Source organism: Astatotilapia calliptera, chromosome 23, assembly GCF_964374335.1.
Source record: "Astatotilapia calliptera chromosome 23, fAstCal68.1, whole genome shotgun sequence".
Lineage (NCBI taxonomy): Eukaryota > Metazoa > Chordata > Actinopteri > Cichliformes > Cichlidae > Astatotilapia > Astatotilapia calliptera.
This window is the reverse complement of record NC_137443.1, coordinates 15,533,992-15,547,783: the sequence shown is the minus strand read 5'-3', so window position 1 is coordinate 15,547,783 and position 13,792 is coordinate 15,533,992. Positions and strand designations below refer to the sequence as shown.

The following is a 13,792-nucleotide window of genomic DNA, read 5'->3' as shown; positions in this document are numbered from 1 at the left end:
GGCATGCATGGATTCATTTTGAGACACAGATTTCTACAAAGTTCAATTTATGTTCTTCTGCATTCTCAGAAATGCTTTCATGAATTTGTAAGCAGGTTGTATCTCAGGCTGGTAGATTTCACACATGGCCCATTGTTCATTGAATCCTCACCTTGCACAACACATCTCCTTAATTATTAATGGTTGGATTCCACATGATAATGTGCAGGCTTTACTGTGTTTTACATAATTTGCTATCTTGCTACACAAAGATTGTTCATGAATTATTTATGTGGAAGTGAAAGGAAAAATGGTTGATGTCAGCTGAAATGAATGTAAAGAGGAATTGAGAGTACTTGGATCAGTGTAAGTATTGTGGACATTACTGGAGATTGAATTTAGTTTGAGGTGAGTGCACACAGCTATGTTTGCTGTCCTTCCTGCTTTTTTTCTGCGTGCTCATTTGTTCTGTTTTTTCTTTTCTTTTCTTTCTTTTTTTTTCCTTGTAGAAAGGACCCCCACGCTTCTCTGAGGAGTCCGTCCTGCAGCTGGAGAGAGAGCTCGTGCAGGCCCGACTAAAGGAAGCAGAGTCCCAGTGTGCACTCAAGGAAATGCAAGACAAGATTCTCGATATGGAAAAAGTGAGTTGTGTCATTTTAATGCATCTGCAGTGGGACTGTACTGCCTAAACCTCAGCCGGCAAAGAGTATTACTGTGATCTAGGCCTACCCTGTCATTTCTTTTTTTAAAGGTTTAAGAAAAATTTGATTTTTCCACCTTTTTCAGAGGAACACGTCGCTACCAGATGACACCAATGTGGCGCGGCTGCAAGAAGAGCTGATCGGGGTGAAGTTGAGAGAAGCGGAGGCGCTGACTGGACTGAAAGAGCTGAGACAGCAGGTTAGAGATCTGGAGGACCACTGGCAGGTGAGCACCAAGATTTCAGCACGCAGGACAACTTGAAATAGCTGATCAAAACCCCAACAAATCATAATGCAAATGTTGTACACACACACACCAAACTACGCTGTTTAAAATCAGAGTGGATTTTGGTTTTCAAAAAGTATTTAAATATTCTAAATTTAGATTGCTTTTAGTCATGCCATTGTGAGAAACGCTCATATGCAGTGCTTCTGTTTTTTCTCCCTCTGCACACTTAAACGCAACTGCATAATTAAGGCTGTCAAGTTTTAACGGCACAGTAAACTTGTGTTCAAACAGTGATTCATGAGTTTGACTACAGTAATTATTTAAGATAGAATGGGTTTAATTCAGAACATTTGATTTGGCTTAATTGCCGTTTAATTAATCCATTCAGGCTGATTGAAAACATGAAGCATGTGAAAACTTGAACAGATAGGTTGGTTAACTCAGCTGTAGTACTTAGTTTAAAGAAAGATGAAGATGCAAGTTTAAGCTAGTTAAAGGAGCTGTTTCAAACCTTGAACAATGGCTTATCATTTAGAGTAAAAATAATATTTTTGTTTTCTTCTCACATTTATTAAAAACATTTTGAAAAAATTCTTGCTCTAATTAGACACATCTGTGTGTTTATTTGAAGAGGGTACATTTTCCCTTTTGATGTGTATTTCCATTTAAAGTCGTATTAAGAGGATTTGCAGGTACCCTGTAATTCCTGCTAGTTACAGAGCACAGATCTGGTATGACACACAAATGGTAAAAGTCAAGTGTTTATTTGGTAAGTGATGGTAAACAGGACTGACTGTCCCCACCCTCTCCAGCGTCACTTGGCACGCACCGCTAGCCGCTGGAAGGACAGTTCTAAGAAGAACACCATGAGCGAGCTGCAGGACGAGTTGATGAGCGTCAGGCTACGTGAGGCCGAGGCTCAGGCAGAGCTTCGAGAGATGCGGCAAAGGATGTTGGAGCTGGAGACACAGGTCAGAGGTTGAATCGGTCTAACAGCACTAATATAATTTATGATTTGATTTGTTATCTGGATTATAACCTGATCTAGATCTTTAAAAGCATTATTCAAATTCCTCATCACATGTTCACAAATATATGTGATTCAGATATCCTTCTCAGTCCAGAGATACAATTCATACTGTATGCAGTCTTTAGGAAGAGACTTTTGTTTTCAGAGTTTTTATGTACTTGCAGTGCAGTTAATTACAGACAATTAAAGGTACATTGTAATATGAAAACATCAGTAAGAAAATTCCCTCCCTGAATTTCACACAGCAGCCTTCAGGGGGCAGCATTTATCTTTGTATGCAACACAGAAACTGGAACAGTGAAGTAGTGCTGAAAGTCGCATTAGGTTTCAGTTTCTTTATCCTGAACCTATCAGTCAATAACGTGAAATAATCCGCTTTTGCTTTTTGTTTTTTAAATGTGCTTATTCAGAATCAGATTCACAACAACCAGCTGCGTCGAGCGGAGCAGGAGAGTCGCTCTCTGCAGGAGCGCGTGCAGAAACTGACAACACAAAACAAAGATCTGAACGTGCAACTGCAAGAAATCAAGAGGAGACAAGCTGAGATTGAATGCAAGGTACAAACTGCTGCTGCACTCCACACTTTGCACCTTTGGGGCAAACCGTTGCAGCGCTATTGTGGTTTAAATCTGTAAAGTAAAAAAAAAAAAAGAATTGATTTCTTAGAGAGGTTGTCGCCTGAGAGTCCTCTGGTTTGTTTTCTGCAGAGCAAGGAAGAAGTAATGGCAGTGAGGCTGAGGGAAGCTGACAACATTGCTGCTATGGCTGAACTCCAGCAACAGATCTCTGAGCTCGAGATTCAGGTAAGGTTTTGACTCACACTTCACCCACTGCACCAAGCTTTGGATTTCCTCAACTCCCTCACAAACCACATTACATGTAAGCTTCCTTCAGCCATAAAAGGAAATGTCCCATACAAGGATGTGGTGACAAACCCAAGTTATATTTTTTGGGCCCTATGAAGACATCATCCAAAGTTATAACCATAATAGTGACTGTTTGACCTGGCAGATTTGTGGTTTTCAGTCTGAGCTTCTTTACTGTTTTAAGATATGGAGAAGGGAAAGAAAATGTCTGAATTTCCATTAATCAATCAGCATTTCAAAGCTTTGATGATATGAATCTCATGTATTGTTTCCTTATGTTGCCTAGGAGACACCAGTGTCAATCAAATCTGGTAAAGCCGCAACCTCTTCCGGTTCCAATGAAGCGCATTTTAACTTTTTAAACTGTTATTACATAACCCAAATACGTATGCAGATCTGTTGGAAATTCTGAAAAAATGCACTTTTATTGATTTTAGTTGATGTGGAAAACTTGGGGGGGAAAGGCTTTTTTGCACAAATCAGAAATATTAAAGCATGTCCCCTTCATCTATATTTATTCCCAGCGTAAATGGGAATTACAAGTCATAACAAGCAGGAGAGAAGGAAGTAGTAGCATTTATCCCACCAATGAATTCAACATACTCCACAAGCTTAACCAAAAACAAATACAGGCCTGTTCTCCCAGTGACAACACTCAACAATACTAAAGAGAGAAAGTGATCTAAAAAGACTTGATATTGTTGAAGGTGTTTATGGGTTCAACACTTCTCACACCATGCCACTTTCATACAAGTAAAGATACTCGATGAATAGTGAGTGTTGCAACAAGCAGATAATCTTGTTGTGTGTAAACTGGCTATAGGGCATGGGTGTGAAAATGGAATTTAAATATCTGTGAAGATGGTTTCCGTTATGATTTTAAACACTTGGCTTGTACAAGCACCCTTCTAGAAAAAACACGCAATGCAGCCCTGAGCATTTTGACATTAACCAGTCCTTAACTTGCTAGATCCTTATTACAGAGTCCAGTGCTTTCACCGCTAGTGAGTTTGTGTCATGTGTGTCTTATGGTCTCCAAGCCAAAGTGTTTCCATATGAGGAAAGAAAACTTAGGAAAATATCCCCACCTGATTCGAATAAGGTTTGAATAAGGTTAAAGTCTTCTGTCATTTTTGGGACAGATTTTGGGGGATTTTTCAATCCACTTATTTGGAAGCTGGCTGTGGGAGCCACCAGTATAATATCTATTTTCCTGTTTTCTCTGTGTGGCTGCACTGAACCCACACACAGAGATAAGTCACAAACACCTTCATAGAACACTTCTGACGTCTTCAGTTATAGAAACTGGGGGATGTCCAGTGATGCCTTGCACTGAAACACTTGAAGCAACTCTGCGGATGCTCAACTTTGTGCTTTTTTTTTATTCCTGTTGCGTGCACCTGGAATTGCTCAGGAGTTTCTCCAGTATAGCAGGACATACAGCCCTACAAGAAGAAGGCCCTTCTGTCACATCTGCTTTGCATAACCACCCACTGCAGTTTTCCAGATCTTTTTGAAATTTCCCATGCTTTTGAACGTAACACCAGACTTTTTCACACGCACCACAATCGATATCCCTCTCTTTAAATATCAGTGAGCTGGTGACATTATCAAGCCGCTTCTTCAAAATTTGTCAGCTGAAAGTTTTAAATGTTTTCAGTAGGACTGGGCGATATGACCCAAAATTCATATCTCGATATTTTTTTAGCTGGATGGCGATATACGATATATATCTCGATATATATATATATATTTTAAAGACATAAGGCAAGAACAAAAAGAGTTCTTAGTCAAAGCTGTGTCCCAGATGTCACACAGGCACTTTTATTAACATAGAGCAGATGTACATGAAGAAATTACTCAAAAATAAATTATCAGCATTTATTAAATAATAATGCTCCATAAATAAAAGAAAACAATGTTGTTTTTGTGCATAACAAAAAGCTCACAATTGTACCGTCAAAATGTAAACTAAAAGATGCTGAGCATAATAACAAAGATAGTCAGATTTCACAGCTGCTCTATTCCCAACTTCTACTGCGTGACTGACAGCCTGGAGTTTGAAACCCGCTTCGTAACCGTGTCTCTTACAGGTGCCAATTTGTGGTCCTTATATACACACAATACGGTAATATTACGTTCAAGCACAGTACGTATCACTCCGAGAGGCTCCAGACTACGGTAGCCGTAATGATCCGACAATCCATCAAGCGGTGCAGCTCCATAGCTTACCAAAATCGTACTAAAACATTTTTTTGACAGATTGCTGAACGCCGTGTACAACATAAAATCGGTTCGCGGTCATCAAGCACAACCAGAATTCATACATAAGGCGCACTGTCGATTTATGAGAAAATGAAAGGATTTTAGGCCATGCTAGGCCATGGCGTTAGCGCGGTTAGCTCGCTAACACGTTGACGCCGTTCAGCCCCACGCACGGGGCGATCCGGGGTAACTTGTTAACGGAAACTTGCCGGTCCATCTTGTCATTGCCTGCAGGCAATGCTATGGGGGAGGGGAAGTTGTGTTCAGTGAAGGAGAGGCGAGGCCGAGTTACGTTGCGGAGAGACAAAAGTGGACGAAAGAGAGACAAACTTGCGGCTCCACAAGTATAATTATAACGTAACATATACTATATCGATATAAACAATATTGTCACATCTTATATCTCGTATGAAAATATATATATATATATTTTTTTTTAAAACCTCGATATATCGCGCAGTCCTAGTTTTCAGTTTTAAGTGCTTCTCAAGTAGTTCTTGTTTTTTGTAAGCACCGGAGTGTGGGCACATGAGTGTGGCATGTTTGCACCTTGCACAGTGCATACACAGTAGAGGAATAGCATGAGCCCCGTGTTAGCAGGAGTAGCTTTACTGCTCCTCATCTGTATCAACACAAGCTACAGTCATGTACAGATTACCTGTGTACAGTCAGTGGCCCCTCGCTATAACGCGGTTCACCTTTCGTGGCCTGGCTGTTTCGTGCATTTCTTGGTGTGCAATTTTGCATGTTTTTTTGTTGTTGTTGTTTGTTTGTTTTTACAGCGCATTGTGTTCTGCATCCTGATCGGCTGCAGACAATTGTCAATCAATCTCGTGCTGTGTCTCCTGTACAGTACAGAATGCATTCATCTTGTCAAATTTACAGAAATGTTCGATCACTAGCAGTGTGGCTCTGCAGTGTTGTACTGTTTGTAAGTTTTCTCCCCAACAAACACAACAACAACAATGTCGACGAAACGTTGTGCACCATCAAAAGCAACCGCGGGTGCCTTTGGTTTCATTCTATAACACTGGACTTTTCTTCGAAGGTTTGAACTTCGAGAGTGTTCAAACAACAGAGAAACGTGTGAAAATGTTCATGTCTGTCTGAGAAAAGTGTATAAAGTGGTGTAGTGAGGGGTTTTACTGCCTTAAAACATCTATAATTATTGTAAAAAATAAAGTTCGCTACTTCGCGGATTTCACCCATCGTGGGTTATTTTTAGAATGTAACTCCCGCGATAAACGAGGGACCACTGTAGTTACACACATAAAACAGATCAATGCTTTTCCATCCCACTGTGTCAAATACCATAGTTTTGTCAGCTTGTCCCTTAGTTTCACATTTATGCACAAAGGCGTGCTTTGGGACAAGTGGCTTGATGCAAAAAACACAAAGTTCAGGGTGTTGGAGGGGTGGCAGGAACAGGTTTATCAGTCAGGAAACTGTGGTCAGGGTCTCCTTAGGATGTTTGTATGATCTACTTGGTTTCACTTTCACTTGCCGGTTAGGTTTAGGCACTAAAAACTGTGGGTTGGGGTGAGGGAAGAATTATTTTTCCTTTAACAATGAAAATTTCTAGTTTCATTGTTGATGATGATGATAAAAAATTACTTTTTTATCTTATCTTACTTTTGAACTGATGCGTCACGCACCTCTGCCAAAGTAATACTTGTATGTAACCTGAAGAAACAAAGGCTATGGGCATGACCATTTACTTGGGCTCGCATGACTTCAAGCTATCAGGCATCCTGTGGGGTTGAAATGATTCTTAATAAAATGCTTGAAGCTATAAATAATATGGCAGGTTGGAATAGTTGTGCAGCTCGGTGGTTAGCATTGTTGCCGCATAGCAGGAAGGTCCTGAGTTCAATTCCACCATCAGGCTGGCGTCTTTCTGTGTGGAGTTTGCATGTTCTCCCTGTGTTTGCGTGGGTTCCCTCCGGGTACTCCGGCTTCCTCCCACCGTCCAAAGGCACACAGCTTGTGATTAACCCTTTAAGACCTACCATAGAACCAAGTCCGCCAGAGCTTATATTATATTTTTACATGCTGTAGTGCCATTTTTGGGAGCATTTCAAGTTGCTATACATCAATACAACCATTATAGCCCAAATGTTAATAATATGTATGCATTAAGTGCATAGTAATTACATAAATTGCAAAAAAGTGCAATAAACTACAAAAAAATTGAAATCTTTTTTTGTTTTTTTTAACATATATTTCTAGTTAGAGAAATTTAAGAGGCTTATCCCTCAAAACTGTAAATACAAAAAAGTTGCACAAAATAGTTTCCCACCACAGGAAATTTATTTTAAGTGTCTTCATAGTTTTATTTTTGAAATACACCAATTTTTATATACTGCAGGAAAAACGAAAATAAATATTATAGTGCAAATTTGCAAAAAAGCAACATATGCATCAAAATAAACTATTTCCAGCAGTGCAATATTAGTCCTAAGCATCCCAGAAATGACACAGAAAGTCATAAAGTCAAAGATAACTTTTAAAAACACCAGTATAGGCTCATGAGGCCCTGATGGTAAAAAACTACATTTCCGCAAAATGACGTCACTTCCGGTTTCGGGCAGGTAATGGCGGACATGCGAAAGTTTGCGCTGACGTCTATTCCAACGTAGGAAATGTTATGAACAGCTGATAGGATCGGCAAAGCGTGTTTCTGGAAAATTATGTTTTTGTTGCTGCAAGTGCGTTTTATGCAGTTTTTGCAAAGCTATATGTGGAAGGAAACCGTGACCTAGGACAAGCTGATGGCATAAGATGTAAGTACAACGCGTCCGGTTTCATATCCAAAAAAAAATTATTGAGCTAGCTTACGTGGTTGCAGTGCTACCGGGATTTTAAACTAGTTATGCAAAACAGAGCGAGCCCGCTCCGACCGGCTTTAAAGGGTTAATCCAAGTTGCACATAGGTGTGAATGCGCGAGTGAATGTGTGTCTGTCGCTGTGTGTTGGCCCTGCGACAGACTGGCGACCTGTCCATGGTGTACTGTGCCTCTCGCCCTGTGACAGCTGGGATAGGCTCCAGCACTCCCCGGTGACCCTGATAAGGATAAGTGGATGGATGGATGGATGGAATAGTTGTTTTCTACCCTTGGTCAATTATTTGATGTTGCAGCTGGTGATTTATGCTCATTTTAATTCTCAAAAACTGCAATCTCTCCTTGCAGCTTTGCAGTTACACAAAACAGACGTTTACTGTGTAGTGTTTTGTGCTTTCTTGGGTTTCCAAATGTAGTTCTTGCTACTACTACTACTGCTACTACTAGTAAGAAGCCATGGTGTTGTAATAGATGCAATGTGGAGTTTAGCATCGTCATCTGGATAGGAGCATGTTTTACTCCAAAACCTGATAGTGCCTTTCCAGGTGCACGAGCTGTCAATTACTTAAGCATCATCATAGATGATAACAATCCAGATGGTCCATCTTCTCTTTAGTCTGGAGGACACAGTGTCCAGCTTTTCCAAAAGCCATAGAACAGTTTTCTTTTTTGCCTCAGCTCATTTTAAATTATCTTTAGCCCAGAGAGGACAAAATCATTCCTGGATTATATTCACGTGTGGCTTCTTCTTTCCCTGATAGAGATTTAACCTGTATATGTTGGTGGCACTGACACAATTGAGTTCACAGATGAAAATTTCTGAAGGCATTCCTGAGTGCATGCAGGAATTTCTCTGACAGAAAATTATACTTGTTTTTAATATTCTTCAGATTTCTTCAAATTCTCTGAATCCGTTGATGATAGGGGTGGACGATAGAAACAATATATTTGGCCAACGATAGAGATTTTGTGTGAATGGGTGGATGACTGGATATGTAAAGCGCTTTGGGGTCCTTAGGGACTAGTAAAGCGCTATATAAATACAGGCCATATACCGCTCTATTGCGATAGCGCATGTTGATGATGTCATCAAGCTGCGCCTGCTTTGGTCGAAAGCGGCTACAACCATTATCATCTGCAAATTATTCCGGGCGACAGTCGTAGCAAAGAGATGAAGCACTTTTGAAATATGGGGAAAGCCAAAAACTGCGCTTCCTCCACTTCCGTAACATTGATTCATTAGTGTTGAATTCTCTCGCAGCTGCTCTATTCCCATGTTGTTGCAGTATATTAATAACTAACCTCGTATTGTGGATGAATAATCTCAGTTGTTCTCCTGACTGAAGTTTTGCCCGTGTATAGCATCCTGCTATGCAATTGCATTTGTCCCTGACCACCAGAATCCCTCACGTTAACTTTTATCAAGTGGAAAAAAAGTTGGCGTTCATCCTCCAGCTTCACTGTGCTAATGTTATGCTAACATAGCTGTGTCGCTAGCAATCACGTAGCACAACATTGTATACCAGGTAGTCCAACTTCAGTAACCCTGCAAACGCCACTGCTGTTTTTTGTTTGGGTTTTTTGGCTCCTACACATGCAACATGTTCAAATTCCCCCTCTAAATTTTCAAGGTCAGGGCATCAAAAGGGCAAACTTGTATAAGAAGGTATTGGTGCACAGTGAGCAATATGACATTCTTTGTAATTCGTACTTAATGTGCAAACATTTGTGGCAGACAGTGATTAATTTAGTGTCGGGTAAATGACGAGGGTGTTACAGGAACTGTGGTAAATGCAAATGCAGCTCCCAGTGCTCTGATTGTCTACTTTTTTCTTTTTTTTAGTCATATGGTGATTTGCTCTTTGTGCTCTAACAATTTTCCTAAATTTAGATTAAAAAGACTTTCAAAATGCCAGTAAAGTTCTATGTTTGGATTGTTTCATTTGTGCTAAAATGTTATCTCAACTTTTCTTTAATCCATGAAATATATTTGTCGTGCTTTTGGAATAGAGCGCTCAGTTATTTTGATCTATCTAAAACCTGTTACAAAAGCTGCTCGGTTTATCCAGATATTGTTTTACATGTATCTAATGGTTTGAGATGAGGTGGCAGATAGTTTACTTATAATTCTTCCTTTTAAACTGGTTGCACGTCAGTGAAGCAATGCAGCAAGGCTCTAATATCACATAAACCTCACTGCAGCTATTGTGAAGTTATTTTTATGTTGTACCCTTTTGCCCAGTTTTCTTTAGAAGTTTCCTTTAACTGTTGTTTCTTGAACGACATTTCAGATGATGGAAATTGAATTCTGAAAGCACTTTGTGTTTTTTGTTTTTTTTACTTTCCTGTGCGTAATAGGCACATCTTCATTTTCAGTTTCTCAGTCAGGTGACTGTTTCTATTGACTTTTCACTTGGTTTAACTAAAAGGTTTCTCAGACTTTTGCACACACTGGAACTACTGTCAGGGCTTTAGAGTGCGACCCAATTTCTCAATGGTGTGACAAAACAAATAAATCCTAGGCCGCACCGGCGCAACGGAAAAAGGTCTCCGCAACTCTGAAATTCTCTGTGTAGCCAACAGCACACAACATTATGCCAATATCGAGGCCTTAACTGATCATGAAGGTGCTGCTTAGAGTAGCTGTTCGATTGACTTGTGTGTCACACGCGTGTCTCTGCACAGACGCGCAGGAAGGGGAAATGACATAGGGAATTCCCACAATAATCCAATAGCACACGGCGACACCTGCACATTCCGCCAATGTGCCAATGTTCAAAAAAATCCTAGATCGCACCGGTGCGACCAGCTGTTCATGTAAAAGAAACAAAAAAAAAAGTCTCTGCAATTCTGAAAGTCTCCATGTGGTCAACAATAGACACACATTATGCCCATATTGTGGTCTAAACCAATTAGAGATAGTCAAGGGCCCAAGGTAAGATGTTCAGATACTGAGATGTTCAGTTCAAAGCCTTTAAGGCACTTTTAATTTTGACTTTCTTTGTACATATATCGTAAGATATTTTACGTTTAAATTTCAGCTCAGTGAAGCACGTTAAGCACAAGAACTTTTTCAGTACCGTATTTTTCAGACTATAGGGCACACTTAAAATCCTCAAAAGTGCACCTTATGTATGAATTCTGGTTTTGCTTACTGACCGCGAACTGATTTTATGTTGTACGCGGCGCTTAAAAAAATCTGTCAAAATGTTTTAGCACGACTTTGGTAAGCTATGAAGCCACACTGCTTGATGGTCAGGAGCCTCGCAGAGTAATAATACATACTGTGCTTCAACATAGGGCTGCGCATGCGTGAAGCACAAGAAGATTCAGCCTGCCTCATTTCTGTCTGCCGTTTATTTACTTTCCGGTTCGTTGAAACGTCGCGGCAAAAGGTCGAGGAAAAGCACCAAGTTTTTTAAATGGACTAACAATGAGGTGGAGTTGTTGCTGCGAGTAACACGAAAGTACAACGTTACAAAAGCGAGTGAGAATTAAAGAATTTGAAGAAAAGCTATCTGGAGCATGTACAAACTGATATTAACCTTTAATAGGGCTGTCAAAATTGAGAGCAAACAAAACAACTGCTGTTTAATGCCCTCCGCTATCTTAGTTTAATTGGTCACATGACTGCATCACATGACTAAAATGCGTCATCGTTTTAGAAAGTCTGCGTTTTCTCTGTCCACACTGCCACGCAAACGCACTGTCTTCAAATGTATTTGTTTTCGAGAGCGTTTTCAAAACACCGTCTCAGTGTGGACGGGAGGCCAAAATGGAGAGAAAACAATGTGGTTTCAAACGAAAACGCTTTAGTGTGTTACTTGGGATTAAACAGTCATGTGAAAAAGAGTTTTCCCAGTTCTGCATACAGCCGTGTGTAAAAAGAAAAATACACCCTTACTAGTTCCACTAGTAGCAAATCAATCAATCAATCAAATGTGCTTGATGTGCTTGAGAGATTGAAGAACTCAGCATCTGTGACTCTACAGAACTCGGTGAACATGTTAAATATAAAAAATAATGACAGTATGATTAGAATAAGACTGGACGACAGGACAAAGCCTCTTCTCTCTTAAAAGAATGTGGCAGCACAGCAGACTTGGAGATGTTTGGCCAAATTGCACAGCAACATTTTTGCAATAACCAGACACGGCATATCGGCACAAACACCTCGTACCAACTGTCAGCACGGCGGTGGAGGGGTGACGATTCTGGCTTGTTTTGCAGCCACGCCTGGGGACCAACCATGTGAGTTCCTTTGTATACCAAAGTATTTCAGAGTCAAATTTGAGGCCATCTGTCCACCAGCTAAAGCTTAGATCATGCAACAGGACAGTGATCCCAAGCACAGCACAGCGTAACATAAGCAGAGACAACCAGAGCTGTAGAGTCTCACGTTTTGTCTGAACTCCTTCCTACAGTGGAGTCACTCTCACCACAAAATGTTTCTGTGAAGTGCTGCAAGGACTGCTTTTCACTCACTTGGCCGTCGACCTTGTGGTGATACTTAAATAGACTACCAAAAGAAAGATCTTCTGGATTTGCAGATATGTGGGTAGATGAAAAGTTTAGTGTTGTCACGTTAACTGGCAATCACGCATGCAGCGTGAGTAATACTGAAGCACTGTAACAAATAATTTTCTACACTGAGTGAATTAGTCAGTTAATGCATTTCTCTGGTTCTGTTTGATGATTATACTTCCTATGTTTTATGGATTTATGGTAAATATAATTTCCTTTCAGTGTCAAATTGGAAACTTTGGTTATCCGATGAGTCCTGATGGAAACTGTTGTGACTTAGTGCTTTTTAAATAACCTCTGTATTCATGAGTTTTAGGGTGTTTTTGATCATCTTAGCTGGAGGGCCATGCTATTTATAAGTTTGACACCTACAAAAAACCTCCCCCTCTTCCCCTTCAGAAGCAGAGTGTGGTCTGAGGTTTGGTTACTAAGTGATGGAGCAAAAACACGCAACACCAAAAATTTTACTGCTGCCGCCCTCGTGCTTTCTTAATCTGCCTAATGAACTCTGACTCAAATACGTTAGCAACAAGGGTCGCGCATTTTTAGACCTTTACCGTTTTCTTTTTTAAATTATGTCTAGAGTTCAAATTGCAGATTTTTTCGTTGTTTTGTTTTTTGTCAGTGCCACAGTATGAAATCACTGTGCCTTTTGGGCTTCTTGGTCTGTGGTTTGGTTACCGTCTCTATATACCCTGTGGGTAAAATTTTGGTTTGATTTAGAAGAAAAGGTAAAAAAAGAGCAGAAGTTTCATAGCTTTGTCGTCAGAGATGGTGACACATGTTGGTGACAGTTTGCACCTCGGTTTTCGTACAAGAGGTCAGACTGGAATCAGATTAATGTTGCGACTCTTAGTACTTAGAGCTGTAGCAAATATCGATGTAGGACATTACTTTGAAGATCAAATGCTTGAGTATCAAGTCAGAAAATGCTGCAGAGATTTAACGAAGAGATGAACAATAATGATAATATACAGTGTTTCACTGAAAACACATTTCAGTGAAACCAAGATGTCTAGAAGGGTTTGTGTGTAGGACTCTTTCACTATCGCAACCATGGCGTCTGTTGTCTTTGGGCTTTAAAGGAAGTGGTTTTTCATCTTGAAGCAGCAACTCTGCCAAAGGTGACATGCATGGTTTATTTTGAGGTTTCTATGACATACTCAGAGATTTATACTAAAAGTTTTAGTGTGTTTAAAAAAAAAACCAAAAAAAACCCTGACTTCTCAGATGTGTACTGCATACGTGTCACGCTAATGCTGGAAACAAATCTGTATGATGACTATCATTGCAGTGGCCATATATTTATCCTAGTCACAGTTTTGTCTTATTTCAGCAGAAGGCTAAATTCTCTT

At 40.1% G+C, this 13,792-nt stretch overlaps 1 protein-coding gene across 6 annotated transcripts in view; it reads left to right on the top strand.

Moving 5' to 3' along the window:
- evi5b (ecotropic viral integration site 5b) overlaps positions 1 to 13,792 on the top strand; it is a 42,450-nt gene that overhangs the window by 22,485 nt on the left and 6,173 nt on the right. For all 6 annotated transcript variants that reach the window (XM_080297948.1, XM_080297950.1, XM_026157582.2 and 3 more), the window contains 5 exons: positions 489 to 620; positions 766 to 906; positions 1,722 to 1,880; positions 2,350 to 2,496; positions 2,647 to 2,742. In XM_080297948.1, the coding sequence (XP_080154074.1) occupies positions 489 to 620; positions 766 to 906; positions 1,722 to 1,880; positions 2,350 to 2,496; positions 2,647 to 2,742 (675 nt within the window). The remainder of the gene's footprint in view (positions 1 to 488; positions 621 to 765; positions 907 to 1,721; positions 1,881 to 2,349; positions 2,497 to 2,646; positions 2,743 to 13,792) is intronic.